This window comes from Neophocaena asiaeorientalis, unplaced genomic scaffold (genome assembly GCF_003031525.2).
Source record: "Neophocaena asiaeorientalis asiaeorientalis breed wild unplaced genomic scaffold, Neophocaena_asiaeorientalis_V1.1 scaffold96, whole genome shotgun sequence".
Classification (NCBI taxonomy): Eukaryota; Metazoa; Chordata; class Mammalia; order Artiodactyla; family Phocoenidae; genus Neophocaena; species Neophocaena asiaeorientalis.
This window is the reverse complement of record NW_020175831.1, coordinates 40,065-62,491: the sequence shown is the minus strand read 5'-3', so window position 1 is coordinate 62,491 and position 22,427 is coordinate 40,065. Positions and strand designations below refer to the sequence as shown.

The 22,427-nt window shown below is 35.9% G+C and overlaps 1 protein-coding gene across 2 annotated transcripts in view; it reads left to right on the top strand.

The window, feature by feature from the left end:
* SLC25A12 (solute carrier family 25 member 12) overlaps positions 1-22,427 on the top strand; it is a 113,569-nt gene that overhangs the window by 54,220 nt on the left and 36,922 nt on the right. For both annotated transcript variants that reach the window (XM_024732911.1, XM_024732910.1), the window contains exons 5-9: positions 5,817-5,956; positions 17,189-17,335; positions 19,496-19,634; positions 20,310-20,403; positions 21,982-22,066. In XM_024732911.1, the coding sequence (XP_024588679.1) occupies positions 5,817-5,956; positions 17,189-17,335; positions 19,496-19,634; positions 20,310-20,403; positions 21,982-22,066 (605 nt within the window). The remainder of the gene's footprint in view (positions 1-5,816; positions 5,957-17,188; positions 17,336-19,495; positions 19,635-20,309; positions 20,404-21,981; positions 22,067-22,427) is intronic.

The following is a 22,427-nucleotide window of genomic DNA, read 5'->3' as shown; positions in this document are numbered from 1 at the left end:
AAAGAAGAAAAGCATTGAAACTGTTACAGATGCCATTTAACAAAATTTCTAAGGCCCACTCATTTCAGGCTGTATTCGAGACTACAGAATTTCAACATAAGGAAATAATTAACTTGGAGTTTGTTTTAATAGGATTTTGGATCTATGATAAAGGTCAGTTTTCATGTTTGTACTCACTTAATAAAATGAATTGTGCTTATGTATTTATAGACGTATGTTTAGGTAAAAGGAAAATTTAGATCCATTCTAACTCTAAATCCTTTTCACCAGATGGCCTTATGTTTTCTAGTTTGGAGCTTATTTAAAGTATAGATTTTTCTTGTGCACGTCAGGAGAGAAAGGCGGGAGAGAATATTGGATGCAAGGTGTAATGGAGTGGGGAAAGACTATTACGCCGTCAGTATATCTCATGGACTATGACGATGATGTTATCTGTGTACTTGTGTATATTCTCATCTATGCTTTTTTTTTAGATATGCTTTTTATACACATCAAATTGTGTACTTAAATTGTGTGTATCTTTGCAAATATTTATATATATCAGTATTGAACAACATTTACTTGAATGCTGGACAAGTTTTTTTTTTTTTTTAATTAGAGTTACCTCTGCTCTGGGCGAGAGGACTTACGTTGAGACCTTGGTCATCCATTTTAGAATGTACAAGCTCAAGAGAGGGTTTTGGAGTTTTTAAAAGAGTGAATAAAATCATCAGTTGTTTCTTCTTTGGTGTTCTTTTAGTAAAACTTCTAATGCATGCTGTGGATGATTACTTAATGGCTTGTATATCTGTTTCTGCCTGGTGGCATGAGCCTTATAGGGGCCATTGCATGACTGGTGTGTGCTAGATATTGTGTAAACTTGCCTTGGTCTCACTGTTGTCCACTAGTGTACTGGATATTCTGCTCAATAGAATTAGATTGACGTACCCTAAATAACCAGCTATTCTACATTGTGTTGTCAATAGTTGCCATGCATTTGTCCCAAGTTAAAAAAAAAACCAAAAACCCTATTGCTTTAACAAGGATGTAATCATTCTAAAAAAAAACCCCCAACAACACTCTTACCTATTAACTAATGAATGTTATATATTCTAAATTTTCTATTAAAAATCTCATCAACATTGTGTTCCAAAGTGTTTGCCTGGGAATGGGAACTCTCTGAAGAAAACTTTTCCAGGGGCACATCTTTACCCCGACTGTAGAACCCTCAAAAAGTAGGGATTCCTTTCAATTTTGTACCGTGTTTGACCATCATTACGTATAACAAATAAAAATGTGTTCCATTTGTGCCTCTAAAACAGACTCTTTTTCCCTAAAGGGAGTAATAATCTGATTGGGCTGTTTTAGGCATGACCACTGCTATTGTTAAAAAGAGTTAGGAGATGGAAGTCTAGATATGAAAAATGTCATATCCTCTCTCAGTGGAAACAAAGCTATAGACATGGTATAATATGAAATTCTAATGGTAATAAATGCCTAGTTTAACTTGGTAAGAATGAGAGCTTCACTTGGGTGTTCAAATTAAATCAGGAAGACTTTTTGAGACTCCTTTCAGGTATCGCAGAGAAGGTCACATTAATATTCAAGGCTATAGAGTAGGTTAGAATTTGAGGTAAAAAGAGAACATGGTTTTACTTGTTTTTATGCCATTTGGTGATAGATTGTTGAAGCATCTAACTTCTATAGTAATAGATGCTCTTTAAATGTAAACTCATTTTTCCTGAGAAGTGGACCTTTACATATATTTGGCAGCAGGACTACTCTGTTGACTGATTGTACAGTAGTCCCTTTTGGAGGTAGGTAAAGGGTTAATAGAAATACTTTTCCCTCAGTAAAACAGAGGAGGTCACCCCGGAAACTAATGAGCCACCTGGAAATAGAACCTAGAAGTCTGGCCTGACATGCTGGGTTGGCTGGGACTTCTACAAGCTCCTGTTGTTGATCTTTTTGTTGTTTTCCTTTTTTTTCTTTTTTAGTTTCTTAGTCGTTCCTCTTCTTTCCCCCCAAGTTTTCCCTCACTGAGAAACTCATTACTTCTGCAAGTCTTGCCATTGTTTTTGTTCAGTTATACACAAGGATATTCATTGTTCCTGGTGGGAGTCCTTCTAAAAGCCCCTCTGACTTCACTTTAAGAACTGTGCAGGTGAAACTCAGCTATTGAGGACTTTTTTTCCCCTGACAATAAAAATGTTTGATCTCAAGCCTATAAGTTGGAAGGAGTGGCTCCTGCTGGGCTGGAATCCTTGGAATCAGTATGTCTTTGGGCTGATGGTAGGTGGGCTGTGTCACAGGGCTGATGGCTTGTATACCTACAGGAGGAGTTCTCTGGCCACACCGTTGGTACAGCAGCTCCTTCCAGGCTCATTCATGGAACAGGCATGGCGGCAGTCTTGGAGAAGAGTGCCAGCCCCGGTCAGAGGTAATTTTGTACTGCAGAAAGGTGAACAAGACCAGTAGGAAGCTCCCATAAGGACCAGGGGAGGGATGAGGGTGGATGAGATGGGGAGACACAGTGTGGGCTGCTGGGGAAATTAAAACTTCTGTTAAGACATATTTACATAATATATATGCTTCGATGTATTTCATCTAGTGCAATCATCATAAGTGACTGATACAGCTAAACTGACTAATGTTATATGTCTGTGAACATTTTTACTTAATCACAGTTGTCACCATTACCTGCCCTCCTGACAACTCATTGTGCTCCTCTCCTTTAAGCAAATAGAACATAATGACAGGCTACTTTTGTATCTGGCCCCAATTCCCTTTTCAGAGGAATTATAAACCATCTCTTTCATGAGCCCATGCTCTGCAGGAAGTGAAAAAGTGGTCTTTTGTTTTCTATATGTCAGAAAACAAATGGATTCCTATTTCCCCTTAGCAGTGCCAACCTAGTATAAAACACTCGATCATGATCTTGTTGCCAATAAGACGTGACTATCATATCCCTTTCATCCAAGCCAGAACTGTGGCCACTGAAATAGTACTCCTTGGAGAGCTAAAGACCCTTGTTTGCCACTGGAAAGACGGGATTCTCTCTGGGGGGGAAACTTGCTATGTAGTTTCAGTTAGATATATTGGGTATATTTGAGATTATTGGTGCTCCCTTTCATGTCGCACAGAACCTGATAAAACTGGGTAAGATAAGATGATCATCAGCTCTTTGGGCTATTGCCTCACACAAGTATAAGCTCTCCAGTTCTGGAGCTCTTGTATAACTTTTTTTTTTTTTTAAATAAGCATATCCTGGTAAAAGTAAAGTGGTAATTATGAATTTGACTTCAAAACAATAGTTGTACTAATTATTTCTGTAAGCTTCCTGATTTAGCCTTAGGCAGTTGGTAGTGGAAATAATAACAGAAGGGAAGTGGAATATTGAGAGGTGCCAAAGTAGGTTTGAAATTTTGTAGCCTGTGACATGGCTAAAATAATTAAAAGTGTCTGGGGGTAGTTAATAAACAACAGCACATAATAATGGTCATAATAAAACCATATACAAAGCTGTCAACTGACCACTTTGGGTGAAGGGAGAAATGTTTAAACAAATATTCATGGAAAATGACACTTCTATATTTGGGGAAATTATTATGAGTAATTTAAGCCATCATTTTAATTGTTTCAAAGGTATTGTAAGATTTTATTTAAAGGTTGCTAAGTAGTTTACAAAATAGGATTTTAGTTAAAAGTTTTTATTTTAGAGCTATTTTTCTGAATGTAAATTATACATTGTAATTTTGGTTTATAAATATCCTTTTTGTGATAATAGAAGACAATTTTCATGGTTCATTAAATTTTCATAAGTTTGAAAGCTTTTGAATCTTTGGCTTTATTTGATATAGTTTCGCACTTGAGATTCTGATATTTTCCAGTCATACAAAGGCAATTCAGTTTTATTCCACTGTTATATAAAACTTATTTAGGTAGCAATACGTATATTTCCTATCAAATAGTTGAGTTTTGGGAGTTGTGACCTTTAAAATAAAGGTTATAAAATAACTCATTCCCTTTAATAATTTATCTTAATGTTACTTAAATATATGTAGTAATTTAAGTTATCCTAATATGCTTTCCATTAATTTCTTCATATTCCCTTAGTTTAACACTTAAAATAAGAAATCAAATTAATTAATTTGGAAAGAGAAGCAACTAATTAATTGAATTAGGAGGATCCTAAAAAAATCTTTGCTAAACGGCCATAATACTTTTAACTCTAAATAGTTTTTTGCCATCCTTATTATTTTAATTATTTTGTAAACTTTAACATATCTTATGACTTGTTGAAGTTTCATATAGATTCAAGGGTAATCCTTTGTGTTGGTTAGGATCCCATGACTTGCTGTATTGCATTAATTCTTTGCTTTCAGAAACAAAAACTCATATATTTAATTTGTGTTTATGGAAGATGAAAATAATTGACATGATTTGAAAACTCTGAAATACTGTTGCTATTTAGGCCAGAAATAAATGCTACATTCCATTTGAAAGAAAAGATGAGAATCCCATCTCCCCAGTGACATCCAATGCCGCCTTCCAACTGACTAATCACTGTGATCTATTCAGAGCTGTCATGTTGAGTCCAGACTGGTAGGATTTCCAGTTCAGGATTCTTACACTCCCTACTGCTCCCCCAGCATAGCAATGCTTTTATCAAAAAAAAAAAAAAAAAGTATATTAAAACTAAAGGGAATCCATTAAACCATTTACAATATGAGATTTATATCTTACTCAAAGAATTTGCAGAAATTAGATAAAATAGCATAGTTGGAGATTATAAAACATTAAGCTTGTATTTACTAATTCTTTAGTATAATTGATAACTATAGATAGTAAAATCCTTTCACTAATATAATTGGCTTAAATTTGAAAATAATTTTGTTAAGACATCAGTAAAACGGGCTTCCTGCTTTCTTAACTTTGTTAACGATTTTTTTTTTTTTTTGGCATGAGCTTCTAAATTAGTCTATCCAGTCTATGCTTGTTAAAGTACCAGTCATTTGTGAATTGACTTTCATAGTAAGTGTAGAACGGTGTAAGAAAGTGAATGACTTTGTTAGTGCATGAAGACAAGCTGTCAGAGCGTTTTGGTTGTATATTACACAGTGTGACTGGTTCCTATCTAAAAGTTAGTATACTGTGTTTAGTCCTTCTTTACTTAAAAGTGAATCACTAATTTCACTTATCTTAAAATATTTTAATAGCTGAGACTAATAATCATGGTTTTTATGGGGATCTTGTAGCTTTGTGTCAAGACCATATTTTTGACAATATCAGAAGCTTTTAATAAGGTGCTTGCTGCTGAGCTAATGATATGCTTTTGATAGTATTTCTTATACCTATCTTCAATAGACATATTCAGGCTAGTGTGAATGTAATAATCAAGCCTCAATCAAGCCATACTTAGTATGACAAATATTGCATTATACTGTAATTTAGGTATTCATGCTTCTGATAAAGGACTTAATTCGACTCCTTGAGGAACCGGGAAAACACTATTGATTTTATACTGGAATGCAAAGTAGCAGCCATTTATAATGCAAGATATAAATCACTTTCTAATTAAAATTAAATCAAGAGAAATTAAGAATCTCATGGCCTTATATGTAATGGTACACAATCTTAACTGTAAAATTATATTTTGTATCAATTGTGCTCCTGTGCATGGGTTTCTGAGCACAAAAAATTTTGCAGCTAATGTTAGTAGAAACAGATAATATTGACTTTTAAAATTTCTCTTAATTTCTTTCTGTAGGAACATTGCAGTGGACTAAACTACTTATTCCAGATATAATTTATTTATTTTTGTTTTCCCTTTCAAGAAAATGTCAAAGAAATTTTTGGGCAGACTACTGTTCATCACCATATCCCTTTTAACTGGGACTGTGAATTTATCCGGCTGCATTTTGGGCATAATCGGAAGAAGCATCTTAACTACACAGAATTCACACAGTTTCTTCAGGTGAGCTTAGTTTTTCATAACCAGCGTAAATATATACCACTCCTCCTCCATCTCCTTCCCTTTTAGCTTTATTAGGTTTATTACAAAAAATAGCAATCCTCTGTGGCATTTCACCCCCATTTTTCATTTCTCACTCCCACAGGCAACTTATTTAAATTCTCGTAATTGTTTCTTTCAGTGTTTACTTTCATAGCTTTAAATAATAAACATGTGCCGGCACTTCTACTTTTTAATTTTTCACTTTTAGGTATTTTTTATTTAATTTGGACTATGGAAGATTAGGAGCTAGCTTTTTCACCTTTCCCTCTCTATCACAGACTTGGACATTTTCTGTCCCCTCCCTCCATATAATTATGTCATGATTCTGCTTAGATCGGTAATCATATTTGAATCACCACAATTTTGTAAACACTGTGCATGACTAAAATGATTTTCTTAGCGATTCTAATTTTTATTATTTCATTTTCTGTATATTAATGCCAATTCATTCTCAGACTTGGCCTCAGTTACTACTATCTCATTTTAATATGTTTAAAACAGAGTAGGTGTTTGGTCAATTTCATCCTCTTGGAGCAATCCAGGAGCTTGCTTTCTTTTTAAAAAAATTTGAGGTAAAGTTCAATTAACATAAAATTAGCCATGTGAAAGTGCACAATTTAGTACATTCACCGTGTGTGCAACCACCAGCTCTACTTCTGAAACCTTTTCATTACCCCAGACGAAAACCCTGTACCAGTTAAACATTCACACCCCATTCTTTTTTTTTTTTTTTTTTTTTTTTTGCCGTATGTGGGCCTCTCACTGTTGTGGCCTCCACGGAGCACAGGCTCCAGACGCGCAGGCTCAGCGGACATGGCTCACGGGCCCAGCCGCTCCGCGGCATGTGGGATCTTCCTGGACAGGGGCACGAACCCACGTCCCCTGCATCGGCAGGCAGACGCTCAACCACTGTGCCACCAGGGAAGCCCTAACACCCCATTCTTGCCTTTCCTTAGCTCCAGTTTACTTTCTGTCTATGGATTTACCTATTCTGGATATTTCATATCAGTGGAATTATACAATATGAATTTTTGTGTCTGGCTTTTTCTTAGCATAGTGTTTTCAAGAATTATCTGTGTGTGGCATATATTAGTCCTTCATTCCTTTTTATGGCTGAATAATATTCCATTGTATGGGTATATCATATTTTGTCTGTCCATTCATTAGTTAATGGACACTTGGGTTGTTCTTGCCTTTTGGCTGTTATGAATAGTGCTGCTATGAACATTGGTATACATGTATGCTTTTGAATACCTGTTTTCAAATCTTTTGAGTATATCCCTAAGGTGTGAGATTACTGGGTCATAACTTTTTAACTTTTTGAGGAACTGCCAGACTGTTTTCCACAGCCCCTACACCATTTTCCTGGAACTGTCTGATACTGGACTTTGTACTTACTACATAGCTGTCAGCTTGTGATCTCCCTTCACCTTCATCCTGGGGACTCCATCTGCTTTTCTGTTATGTTGAACCTCCCATTTGCTGGATTTCATCTCTTCCTTTATTATGGTTTGCTTCCTCTTTTTTTAAAAAATATTTATTTGATCTATTTATTTATTCGGCTGTGTCAGGTCTTCGTTGCGGCACATGGGATTTTTCATTGCGGCGCTCATTGTGGTGTGCAGGCTTCTCTTTAGTTGTGGAATGTGGGTTTTCTTGCTCTAGTTGTGGCGCGCGGGGTCCAGAGTGCATGGGCTCTGTAGTCTGCGGCACACGGGCTCTCTGGCTGAGGCGCGCGTGCTCACTAGTCGTGGTGCGTGGGCTTAGTTGCCCCGTGGCATGTGGGATCTTAGTTCCCCGACCAGGGATTGAACCCACATCACCTGCATTGGAAGGCGGATTCTTTGCCACTGGACCACGAGGGAAATCCCTGCTCCCTCTTTTTGGTAGAATACTTAATTCAGGGGCTTCCTAAGGAAAGTAAAATAATTTTTTTGTGAGACTTGATATATGAAAACCTCTGCTCTATCATTACCTTTAGTTTAGCTGGGTATAGAATTTTAGTAATTTATTTTCCTCCTAATTTGAAAATATATCTCTTTTGTTTTCTAGCTTCCAGTGTTGCCACTGAGCAGTCCAGTACCATTCTAATCTTTATTCTGTTTTGAAACTTTTTTTTTCCCCATTCTGGAGAGTTTTAAGATTTTTTTCTTTTCAGCATTTTGAAATTTCATGATGATATTCCTTGATGTGAGTTTATTTTTATTCATTGTGCTGAGCATTCAGGGGCTCTTTTAATTTGAAAGCTTATGTACTTCAATTCTTGAAAATATTCTTTCTACTTTTCTTCTATTTTTTTTCTGTCTAGAACTAGTAAATATAATAAATGTATGATCCTTTAGTTTTCTTTTCTCTCCTGTTTTCCTTCTGAACCTTCTATTGTTTCTTTTGTTGTATCTCTAATTTTCAAGAGTTCTTTTTGGTTTTCTAAATATTTCTTTTAAAAATAGCATACTGTTCTTTCATGGATGTAGTATTTTCTCTCACTTCTCCAAACATATTAGAGGCAGGGTTTTTTGGTTTTTTATTTCTTTTTAAAATTTTCTTCTCCCTGTGAAGTGTCTGTTTCTGTCAAGTTACTTTCCTTCTTTTTGTTTGGGTCTCTCTTTTTCATGTTAGTAGCTCTTCTCCTATGTCTGATGGTTCTTGGTCCTCTGCTCATATTAAAATTAAGATTGAGGCTTATTGGGAGCTTTGGGTTCATGGCAGGATTTATTAACTGGACCTTACTGTAAAGTTCTCTGGCTGGGCTCTTTTTCCAGGGACTCTCTAATGCCTGTATGTTCAGGTCTTTTACTTTGGATTGGGGAATCAGAATAATGATTTAGCCACCCATCTGGAGTATTAGATCTGGCTTTTTTTTTTTTTTTTTGCGGTACGCGGGCCTCTCACTGTTGTGGCCTCTCCCGTTGCGGAGCACAGGCTCCGGACGCGCAAGCTCAGTGGCTATGGCTCATGGGCCCAGCCGCTACGCGGCATGTGGGATCTTCCCGGACCGGGGCACGAACCCGTGTCCCCTGCATCGGCAGGTGGACTCTCAACCACTGCGCCACCAGAGAAGCCCTAGATCTGGCTTTTGATATTCTGGTTGCTGAGTAAGACAAAAGGGTTAGCCGTCTGCAACATTCAGTATGGAGATGGACTTTCATTTAATTACCTGTTTTCATCTGTGCCTGGTCTCCCTTAGTCCGGAGATCCTCTGTTAGACTCACCTAGCTGTCCTCCAGGGTTGGGAAAGGGCTAGTGGCCTGGCTGTGGTGGAGTATAGCAGGTAACTAATTGCTGTATAAACAGGCTTCCATCTAAGCCTCCTGTTCTCAGCTCCACCTTCACCATTACTTCTGGGGGTACTAGTATAGCCAATTCACAAGTCTTTGGCAAATTCTGTCATGTACATTGGATTGCTTTTTTGCTTTCCTCACTTCTGGTTTTCTTGGGCCTGCTAAGCCAGTTGTCATTTGCTCTTTTGCCCTCTAATCTTTTTTTTGTAAATTTATTTATTTATGGCCAATTTGGGTCTTTGCTGCTGCACTTGGGCTTTCTCTACTTGTGGTGAGCAGGGGCTACTCTTCGTTGTGGTGTGTTGGCTTCTTGCGGCGGTTTCTCTTGTTGCAGAGAATGGGCACTAGGTGTGCGGGCTTCAGTAGTTGTGGCACACGGGCCCAGTAGCTGTGGCTTGCGGGCTCTAGAGCGCAGGCTCAGTAGTTGTGGCGCACAGGCTTAGTTGCTCTGCGGCATGTGGGATCTTCCAGACCAGGGCTCGAACCCATGTCCCCTGCATTGACAGGTGGATTCTTAACCACTATGCCACCGGGGAAGTCCCTCTAATCTTAAAAATGTAGTTGCTGTCTTCTTTTCTGTCCTCTTTGTCCTTGAGTTTCTGTATTGTTTTGTTTTTCATTCTTTAGTGTGATTTTTAGTGAAGAGTAGAGATTTGAAAGACAGCAGAGCTAAATGTACTGGTTCAGTCTCATCCAAAGCCACAGTATTTCTGAACCCCTGCTATTTTCATCTCATAGTTAGATGAAATGCATTTCTAAAAACACAAGATCTTTAGCTTTAACATAACTTCCTGTATTTACCCTTTCCCTCAGTTCCCCTTTCCCACCCTTTCAATCTAGAAGCAGATTTACTTTATTTTATCTTTTATTTATTAGAGTATTTTTATCTCTTTAGAATATCTTTATTTTATCTTTTATAGGTCCAGAGTATTGTTTTTTTCATTAGCGTGATCACAGTATCTCTTCTACCCTGATGTTTTGATTATACTACATAAATGGAGAGCTTTATATGCAGAACGTTTTTCCTTTGGTTGCTTCTTTTTGAAGTCCTTAATTTTAATTTTTTATTTTGAAAGACTTCAAATATATTTAAAAATAGAATAGTATAATGAATCCCCATGTACCCATCAACTAGCTTTAAAAATTATTAAATGTTGGCCAGTCTTTTTTTTATCTATACTCTCCACTCTGTTCCCTACTGGAGCATTTGGAAGCCAATCCCATACACTCTATAGTTTCATATGTGATACTTCAAATATATATCTTTAAAAGATACAGGGGAGTCCTTCAGCTGTTGACCTAATAGAAAATAGAAAATCTGTTCTTCCAGCATAACTCTTGCATTACTCTTGCAGTGAGGATTCTGCTTTTCTTCAGAATTAATGTCATTAATAAGGCTTAACCATGCCCATGGTTGCCACTGGATATTTCTGAGAGTCTAAGACATGCATGGAAAAGACAAAGACATAACAAAGGCATAAATAGGGAGGAAAAAAAAGAGTGAGGAAGGGAAAGCCTATGTAAGATAGAGTGGAGCTGTGTGTGCTTCTGATGCTGCTTAGGAATAGCCTTTTCTTGGAGAGCACTTTCAACCATATTTTAAGGTTGAAATAAAGATAAAAAATTCCTGCTTCATTTGAAGGGTGATGTGGTTGGAGCTGAGGTGATAGAAAGTTGGAGTATGTTAGGGAGAATGACTAAAGTAGAAGAGGAGAAAATTTACAAATTGGAGTTTGAACAACATGCTCCTAAGTAATCAATGGTTCTTAGAAGGAATCAAAAGGAAAATGAAAAAATATCTTGAGACAAATGAAAATGGAAACACAGCATGCCAAAACTTAAAGGATGTAGCAAAAGCAGTTCTAAGAAGGAAGGTTATAGTGATAAACACCTACATTAAGAAAAAAGAAAAATCTCAAACAATCTACCTTTATACCTCAAGGAACTTGAAAGAGAATAAACGAATAAGCCCAGAGTCAGTAGAAGGAAATAACAAAGATCAAAGGAGAAATAAGTGAAATAGAGACTAGAAAGACAGTAGAAAAGATCAATGAAACCAAGAATGGGTTTTTTGAAAAAATAAACAAAACTGACATTTAGCTAGATTAAGAAAAAAAGAAGTCTCAAATACAATCAGAAATGAAAGAGAAGACCTTACAACTGATAAAGATCGTAAGAAACTACTATAAACAGTTATACACCAACAAATGAGAAAACCTAGAAGAAATGGATAAATTCCTAGACACATACAACCTACCAAGACTGAATCATGAAGAAATGGAAACTCTGAACAGATGAGTTACTAGCAAGGAGATTGAATTAGTAAACAAAAACCTCTCAATGAAGAAAAGTCCAGGACCAGATGGCTCCACTGATGAATATTACCAAACATTTTAAGAAGAATTAATATCAGTCCTTCTCAAACTCTTCCAAAAAATAGGAGGGTATACTTCTTCCAAATTCATTGTACAAGATCAGTATTACCCTGATACCAAAGCCAGACAAGGGCACTACAATAAAATTACAAGTCAGTATCCCTGATGAAGATAGATGCAGATATTCTCAACCAAATATTAGCAAACGAATTCAGTAGTATACTAAAAGGATCATATACAATAATCAAGTGGGACTTAATTCCTGAGCTGCAAGGATGGTTCAACATATGCTAATACACCACATTAATACACTACAATGAAGGATAAAAATCATGATCATCTCAATAGATATAGATGCAGAAAAAGCATTTAACAAAATTCAAGATCCTTTCATGATAAAAACTCTTAAATTAGGTGTAGATGGAATATACCTCAGCATAATAAAGGCTGTAGATGACAAGTCCACAGCTAACATCATACTGAGTAGTGAAAAGCTGAAAGCCTTTTCTCTAAGATCAGGAACAAGTCAAGGATGTCCACTGTTGCCACTGTTATTCAAAAAGTAATGGAAGTCCTTAGAGCAATTAGACAAGAAAAAGAAATAAAAGGCTTCCAAGTTGGAAAGAGAAAAATTAAAATTAAGTTAATTAAATTAATAAAAATTAAAATTGTCCTTGCTTGTAGGGGACATAATATATGTAGAAAACCTTAAAGACTTTACGCTTACACAAAATACTATTAGACCTAATAAATGACTTCAGGAAAATTGTCGGATATAAAATCAGTATACAAAAATGAGTTGCGGGCTTCCCTGGTGGCGCAGTGGTTGAGAGTACACCTGCCGGTGCAGGGGACACAGGTTCATGCCCCAGTCCGGGAAGATCCCACATGCCGTGGAGCGGCTGGGCCCCTGAGCCATGGCTGCTGAGCCTGCGCCTCCGGAGCCTGTGCTCTGCAACGGGAGAGGCCACAACAGTGAGAGGCCCACGAACCGCAAAAAAAAAAAAAAATGAGTCGCATTTCAGTACACTAACAAGAAACTATTGGAAAGAGAAATTAAGAAAACATGGAAAGAGAAATTAAGAAAACAATCTCATTTACAATAACATTAAAAAGAAGAAAACAGGAATAAATTTAAGGAAGTAAAAGATCTGTAAACTGAAAACTATAAGACATTGATGAAAGAAATTGAAGAAGACATAAATAGAAAGATATTTTGTGTTCATGGATTGGAAGAGTTAATATTGTTAAAATGTCCATACTACCCAAAGTGATCTATAGATTCATTGCAATCCCTATCAAACTTCCAGAGGCGTTTTTCACAGAAATAGAAAAAACAATCCTCACATTTGTATGGAACCACAAAAGACCCCAAACAGCCAAAGTAATGTTGAGAAAGAACAAAGCTGGAAGCATCACACTTCCTGAATTCAAACTATATTGCAAAGGTATAGTATTCAAAATAGTATGACACTGCCATAAAACAGACGTAGCTCAGTGGAACAGAATAGAGAGCCCAGAAATAAACCCATGCATATATGGTCAATTAATTTTTGACAGAAGAGCCAAGAATACACAGTGGAGAAAGGGTAGTCTCTTTAATAAATGGTGTTGGGAAAACTGGACAGCCACAGGCAAAAGAATGAAACTGGACTCCTGTCTTAAACCATACACAAAAATCAACTCAAAATGGATTAAAAACTTGAACGTAAGACCTGAAACTTTAAACTCCTAGAAGAAAACAGAGAGAGTAAGCTCCTTGACTTCAATCTTGGCAATGATTTTTTGAATTTGACATCAAATTAAAAAATAAACAAAATAAACGAAAGCAAAAATAAACAGGTAGGACTACATCAAACTGAAAAGCTGCACAGCAAAGGAAACAATCAACAAAAAGAAAAGGCAAGCTATGGAATGGGAGAAAATATTTGCAAACTACATGTCTGATAAGGGGTCAATATCCAAAATATACAAGGAACTCATTCCACTCAGTAGCAAAACAAAACAAATTAAAACGCAATTAAAAAATGGGCAAGGGACCACAATAGACATTTTTCCAAAGAAGACATATAGATGGCCAACAGGTACATGAAAAGTTGCTTAGCATTGCTGATCATCTGGGAAATGCAAATCAAAACCACAATGAAATATCGCCTTGTACTTGTTAGGATGTCTGTTATTAAAAAGACCAAAGACAACAAATGCTGTCAAGGATGTGGAGGAAAGGGAACCTGTGTACACCGTTGATGGGAAAGTAAACTGGTACAGCTATTATGGAAAACAGTATGGAAGTTCCTCAGGAAGTTAAAATAGAGCTACTGTGATCCAGCAGTCCTACTTCTGAGTATATATCCAAAGGAAATAAAATCATCATCTCAAAGAGATTATCTGTACACCTGTGTTTACTTTTTTTTTTGTACTCCTGTGTTTATTGCAGCATTATCACAGTAGCCAAGGTGTAGAAACAACCTAAGTGTCCATTGACAAAAGAATAGGTAAAGAAAATGTGGTGTGTGTATATATGTGTGTGTGTGTGTGTGTGTGTGTGTGTGTGTGTGTGTGTATATATATATATATGTATGTTATTCCACATTCATACAATGGAATATTTTTCAACTTAAAAAGGAAATTCTGTCGTTTGCAGCAACATGGATGAACTTGGAGGGCATTATGCTAAGTGAAATAAGCCAGACATAGAAAGACAAATACTTCATGGTATCACTTACATGTAGAATTAAAAAAAAGAAGTTGTACATGTAGAAACAGAGTAGAATAGTGTCTAGGGGGTGGGAGAAATAGGAAGAGGCTGGAAAAAGGGCACAAACTTTGTTATAAGATAAATAAGATCTGAAGATCTAATCTATAACATGCTGATGATAATACTGTATTGTATAATTGAAATTTGCTAAGAGAGTAGAACTTAAGTGCTCTCATCAAAAAAAAAAAGATAAATATGTGAGGTGATGGATGTGTTAATTAACTCAATGGTGGGAGTCCTTGCACAATATATACATATATCAAATCATCACATTGTACACTTTAAATGTATTATAATTTTATTTGTCAATTATACCTTAATAAGTTGAAAGTTTTAAAAAGCAGAAGGGGTTGGAAAGAAAACTTTGTCAAATCATGCTGGTTGTTTATTTTGTACTCTATCTTTCATACATTTTTACCAGTTGACTTTTAGTTTCTCTACTTCTATTGGTCTTTTCAAGACCAATAGAATATTTGAATATTTATAAATATTTCAAATTAAAATATTTACATGTGTGATGATGGATGTTAAAATGTTTAGATATTTTCCACAATGTTGTTATTAAATTTTTTAAAAGTTAAGATTATTGAAAGATTTAGTAGGTTTGATATACTTGTCTCTAGCCTATCAACCTGCTAAGAAAAAATATTTTAAAAACTTGTTTTATTGTTAAATATCATACAAATACAGAAAACCATATAAAACAAATGTATAACTTAATGAATTATGAGACAAACACCTGCTAAGGCAATTTTAATGTCTTTGAATTACTATTGAGATATAGAAAAATATAATTAATTTTGTGTGTGTGTGTGTGTGTGTGTGTGTGTGTGTGTGTGTGTATATATATATATATGTATGTTATTCCACATTCATACAATGGAATATTTTTCAACTTAAAAAGGAAATTCTGTCGTTTGCAGCAACATGGATGAACTTGGAGGGCATTATGCTAAGTGAAATAAGCCAGACATAGAAAGACAAACACTCCATGGTATCACTTACATGTAGAATTAAAAAAAAGAAGTTGTACATGTAGAAACAGAGTAGAATAGTGTCTAGGGGGTGGGAGAAATAGGAAGAGGCTGGAAAAAGGGCACAAACTTTGTTATAAGATAAATAAGATCTGAAGATCTAATCTATAACATGCTGATGATAATACTGTATTGTATAATTGAAATTTGCTAAGAGAGTAGAACTTAAGTGCTCTCATCAAAAAAAAAAAGATAAATATGTGAGGTGATGGATGTGTTAATTAACTCAATGGTGGGAGTCCTTGCACAATATATACATATATCAAATCATCACATTGTACACTTTAAATGTATTATAATTTTATTTGTCAATTATACCTTAATAAGTTGAAAGTTTTAAAAAGCAGAAGGGGTTGGAAAGAAAACTTTGTCAAATCATGCTGGTTGTTTATTTTGTACTCTATCTTTCATACATTTTTACCAGTTGACTTTTAGTTTCTCTACTTCTATTGGTCTTTTCAAGACCAATAGAATATTTGAATATTTATAAATATTTCAAATTAAAATATTTACATGTGTGATGATGGATGTTAAAATGTTTAGATATTTTCCACAATGTTGTTATTAAATTTTTTAAAAGTTAAGATTATTGAAAGATTTAGTAGGTTTGATATACTTGTCTCTAGCCTATCAACCTGCTAAGAAAAAATATTTTAAAAACTTGTTTTATTGTTAAATATCATACAAATACAGAAAACCATATAAAACAAATGTATAACTTAATGAATTATGAGACAAACACCTGCTAAGGCAATTTTAATGTCTTTGAATTACTATTGAGATATAGAAAAATATAATTAATTAGTAAAAGGGTGAAACTTCTATCAAAAGCTATTTTAAATGTCAGAAAAGGGTAAATCAACATTGATTTGTAGGCTTTTATAAATGAATGGCAATGCAAATTGCCATTACAATATTTACAATATTAAATTACAATATTTCACGTTGTGAATAATATTTATATATTTAGATAGGAGTATTATTTCCACGGTTGCAAATAGTGTGAAAATGACATCTAATAGCACTATTATTATGTTGTGATAACAGATTTATTTGGATTATGTCATATGTCCTCAGGGCAGAAATGCTCTAAATTTTGACTTTTATATAGTCCTTAGGGTATTACTAGCACCTTTTGTTTTTGATATCACCTATTACAAAAGTCAGCTGCCCAGTAGTTTAAAAGTTCGGAGATCTTCTGTATTGTTCTACAGTTTATGAGTATCACTCAAAGCCACACAGAGTGATAGCTGAACACTATTTATGCAGTTTGTTATTCATAACTTTCATGTTAGAATTTCAAGCTTCAGTTGGTTGAATCTGAGGTTGAATTTCCTCGGATGTGGAGAGCCAGCTGTAATTCAGAAAGAACTCTTGGATGATAAGAATGCCTTCAAGCAGGAGAGTTACTAGTTATTTTAAAGGTAGAACTTAAAGCAATGAAAAGATACTCTGAAAAGTTTTCAGTGATAAAAACTTCTCAAGTAAACAAAGGTTGTTTTTCCTCCCTTTTCTTTATTGACATTCTGTGATTCAATTTTCCTGAGGAGTAGCATGTAGTATATTTTCAGGAAAACATGCTTTTTAAAAAAAAATGAAGAGTTTTGTTGTACATTCAGAGCTGTATATTGTTCATTTTTGTAGTAAATGCATGTAGGGGAAGGATGTCTATCCTTCTTTTCTAAAACATACACTCAGGATGTGCTTTAGTTAACCTAAGGCCCCATTTCTAACTTTCCTTCCAGGAACTACAATTGGAACATGCAAGACAAGCCTTTGCACTGAAAGACAAAAGCAAAAGTGGCATGATTTCTGGTCTGGATTTCAGTGACATCATGGTTACCATTCGGTCTCACATGCTTACTCCCTTTGTGGAGGAGAACTTAGTTTCAGTAAGTAAAAAGCAACCACTTCAACTTTCTGTTTCCTTAAACCTTTGAAACCATTGTCCTGGATTGCATCCCTGGGCCTATCGCACTCTCAACTATTCTAACTTTATGCTTGGTTGGTAATAGGTAAACAGGTGTGTGTAAGGGAGGAGGTGGTGGGGGTGATAGTGAATAGTCTTTCCCCAGATCATAGCTGCTTTTTTCAGCACCACCATCTTGCTCTCATGTATTTCCAAATTGTTTATTTCCATTTACAGAGTCCCCCTAAAGAAAACAGGGGAGTTTGTAGACAAGGGTGTGCAATTACTTTTTCCAGTGGGCAGTACTTCTCTCAGACACTACTGCCTTCACCTTTGGCCTCTTTCCATCCCACCAGGCTCCCAAAGCCTTGCTATAAGGATGGCTCCTTCATTTGTTGCCAGCAGGGTGCTGTTTGCTAGAGGGATCATCACTGGCCTCTACACTGTTTTAATAACCATGGCTGTGGCAGAAGGTATGGAGGAAATATGTGGGCATCAGCTTCTGTGGCTCACTCCTCTCTCTGCCCCTTCACCTGTGCATTCAGTCTGCATGGACCAGACAGTTTTTTGTTCTCTAAACTGCTAATCTCTGTAAAGCAATCATCTGGACCAATAGCAAACTGATGTCATCCACTTCCTCACAAAGAATGGTGAAACTGTCCTCACTTATCAGTTTTCTTGTTCATGTGTTGTACTTATGTATAAGTTTTTGATTGCTGCTTGTTTTAAATGGAGGGAAGCCAATGAGTGCTTTTGTTGTTTCAGCTGAAGATTATTATCCCTGATTCAGACGGGGGGTAGAAAGATCAACTTCTGTTCTTTTTCTTCAGTGAATTTGAACATGGAGCATGTCACTTTCTCCTACACATTTCACCTCCTTGACACTCATCTCCCACTCCCCTACCCTCACCTTGTACCCCAGCCAAAAAATGAAAGGAGGGAAAGAAAGAAAGGGAGAGAAGGAGGGAAGAAGGAAAGAAAATCCTAGAGAGAAGGACTCAGTGCCTTGGGGTGAGGGGACCCATTTAATCTTTTCCAGTTGGGTTAGATAGACCTGTTATAGCCTCAGTTTACTAAATGCCATCTCAATTTCTGGAGGAATGTGTTAAATAATTGGAGTCTGGCGTTTGGGTTGCTGGTATCCAAATTCAGGCTAATACAAATATCATATATATTTAGGTTAATGCATGTGTGTGAGGGATGGTGGGGGTGGGAACATATGCCCAGCATTACCTATACTGTCCTTAATGTAGACCTTTATGATTAAGGTTGTCACACTGGTATTTCTATGAGTATTTCTTTTGAGTTTTTAATAGAGAATGTTTTTAATCATCTGGGTTCCTCTGCCTCTTGGCTTAGAAATTAGGCTTTTGCAAGCTATGAAAAATATTCACTTTTGAGTTTATGTCCAAGTGTTGGACAGAGGGAGAAATTGCTTCCTCACCCTGTAGAGGTAATGAAGGCCATATTGTCCCCCATCCTTCCTCAGGCATGAGAGAGCCTCTTTAGCGCTATTCTACTAAAGACATGATTTATATCCCTAGACTTTCTCTACATCTTTTGGAGCTTTTGGTAGTTGTACCTTTTGTGATAGAGATTCAGAACCTAGCGTGGACTGTTTTATATCTTAACTATAACAATAAGCTTAAAAAGGAAAAGATTAGGAGAGTTGACATAGTGAAATAGTCTTAAAATTTAAAGTTACCACTGGTTTTTGTATATGTGTGTGGGAAAAAAAGCAAGTTTAAAAAATGCTCCTTATATTGTACATTGAGGTTTGGATTATCCAGAACTAGCAGGAGTTCCATAGTTGAAGGTCTTGAAAATCCTGTTTAAATAATCATTGGTTTTGATCTGTGATAATTGTATTTGTTGTTTTTGACCTTTTAGGTAGATGAACCATGAAGTCCAACTTCCAGATGTTGCTTTCTTCCTTAACACCTAAATTACATAGACTTCCTTGAGGGCATGAAACACACTGACAGTGTTTTAGCATGATACCTTCCTTGTATTTATGGACTGGCTGTTAATCATTTTAGTAATGAAGACTCCTTTGGATCTTCTTTGAGAAAAGTTCAGTGTCCATAAATGTATTTTTTTGGTTTTGTTTGTTTGTTTAACTTTCTGTGTTGTCATTTCCTAGGCAGCTGGAGGAAGTATCTCACACCAGGTTAGCTTCTCGTACTTCAATGCATTTAACTCCTTACTGAATAACATGGAGCTTGTTCGTAAGATATATAGCACTCTAGCTGGCACAAGGAAAGATGTTGAAGTCACAAAGGGTAAGATTTTTAAAATATACATTGATTCGAATCTCAGCATTTTCACTTTATCTAGGGAATGAGGTTGGTCTAAGTTTACTACTCTGAAGCCAGATCTAGAAAGTATGATACCATGTATGTATGCTTCACTTGGGCCATAATGGTCTCCAGAAATTCAGGTGGATTTAATGGGATGCTGAGGTCAGGAATGGAAAAGTGGCTTTGACAGTTTTGAAAAGAACCTTGGCCCAGTCTGTCAAACAGGTTAGTGCCAGCGGCTTGTTTGTATGAGGAAGGAGTTGCCACAGAAAGATGGGCAAGCCTACTCCTTTTGCTGAATTGTAGTGGGAAGTTTTAGGTGACTGGAGAAGAGCCAATTCTTTTGTCTTGTAACTCTGGAGACCAAATCAAATAAACAAGACAAGAGAGAGGATCCTAAAGAGATTGTTTTATCTCTGAAGTTAATTTATCTTTATCTGCTTTTACTGTTTCATCATCTTAACATTTTATCTTTTGCCAGCTTTCATACTTTTGTGGTTATTTCTATATAATTGAACTTAGACATTGAAATTCAGTTTTAGCCTTTTAAAATAATACTGAAATGTTTTTAGCTTTCAGATAATAGTTGGTTAAGGTAGAATTTTGTTAAATGTTAAGAATCTTTTAAGATTTTAAAATATTTTCTTTTTCTTCCAGAGGAATTTGCCCAGAGTGCCATACGCTATGGACAAGTCACCCCACTAGAAATTGATATCCTGTACCAGCTTTCAGACTTATATAATGCTACAGGGTAACTATTCCAATAATTCTTCATGATATTTTTTAGGACAGTTATTTTAACGTGAAGCAGTGGTGTTCTTTTAAACAATAGTTTATTCAGTATATACATTTCAAGAAAGAGAGACAGACAGATATGAGAAACAGGGGAGGAAGGAGAGACAGATGAAGACAGACTAAAGATAGGGGGAGATGGAGGGAGGGAAAGGGAAAGAGGACAAGAGGGGAAAAAAGAGAGAGGAGGGGAAGAAAAAAGGGAGGGAAGAAATGGAGAGAGAGGGTAAAAAGAAAGGGAGTAAGGGGTTGAAAGGGAGTAAGGTGTGAGAGAGGGAAACGGGAAAGGAAGAAAAATGATAGAGGAGGGGGAGAGGGAAGTGGCAAAAAGTAAGAGAGGGACAGAAAAATTGATTTAATCTGGACTCTAGAGGTGTTAGGAATTTTTAGTGATTTGTGGACATTTGCCTAAATTTATAAAATAAATTGAAGTACATGTTCAGGAATCTTATAATCTTTTTGATTCATTGTGAATGGGGATTTTACTAAACAGTATATACCATTTTGTGTTGGAGAGTATCATTTTCTTGAAATATGCCTGTGACATTATCATCATAGTTAAGCTCAGATGTTTTATGCCTCTGTTTTATAGATTGAGAAAACCCAAAGCACATAGAGAGTATTTAATGTGCAAAGTCTCATGCAAATCCAGATGAAAAACCCTTGTCTTTGGGCACCCAGTAGGACCTGTGTGATCTGCTAAGTGATCAGATTTTATTAGTCACCTGTAGTAGTTACTTAAGTGTAGGCATATCTGAAAAAATGGGTTTTAACCCTAGAACTGAAGACTAATAGAAGTTGAGTGTACATAGATGATTTATTACCTTCATGCTACATAATGAATTGTTGAGCTGGAGATGATACTGGATAAGCCAGCCTGTCTTTGGTGATTGACATGAACTATCAGGCCATGTCTCATCCATCTAGAATTCACATTTTTAGTAAAGGTATTATACCTCCATGATAATAAATGCTTTCAAAAAGTGCTTCTCAAAACTGGATCTGACGTGACGTACTAGCTAGTTCAGGGAATGTACTTATTTTAAAGTAAAATTTTTTTGAAACAGTAGTGCATTCGCGTAGTTCAAAACTCTTAAGAGTTTAAAAGAGCATGCCGTAAAAATGTCTCCCTTCTACCCTTCTCCCTTTTCCCCTTAAAGACAACCGGTATTTATCACTTATTTTTATCCTTCTCAAGAGACTTTGCACTTACGCATATTTAATGCATGTGTGTATGAACTGTCAATGTTTATACTTTGCTTCTGGCAAGAATTATTTCTTTAATTTTATTATCTGTCTTTGGAGTCATTAAATTTGTGTACTCCACATTATTTCTTTAGAGTCTTTTGCTTTTTGTGTGGCAAGCAGCGTCTGAAGTTTTTTTTATTTCTCTCATTAAATGATCTGTGTGCATAGAGAAATACTACTTTTAAACCATAGTTCGTTTTACCCTCTTTTATTCTGAAGAAAGATGATCTTAGTATGAGAAGTTTGTTGGTATCTAACAGTTCTTTCTTTCCTGTGTTTTTGCCTGAAGGCGCTTGACTTTGGCAGATATTGAGAGAATAGCCCCATTGGCTGAGGCGGCCTTACCTTACAACCTGGCAGAACTTCAGAGACAGGTAGGAGGAGTCTCATAAACAGAATCACCTTCAAAAATGCCGAAGTAATATGTACATGACAGCCCCAGGCTCCTGAATCTATGAAAATTAAAAACTGCTTTACAGAAAGATTTTACTTAGCTCAAAGACTACCTTTATGGAACTTTTACGCCTACCCTCACAGAGTATTTTATGGAGCAACTAGATTTATGTTTGTGGTTTTTTCTTTTAGCTTATTAAGATGAGGAAAATAAGAGTGCAGACATACATGGGCTTGGCTTCCCTCCCCCTAGGAGTAGCAGTTTTTTCCTTTCATTTGTCTAATGACATTTAAAGATAAGTGTTAAATTCATTTTGTGTCATTAAACTGATATTTATAGGG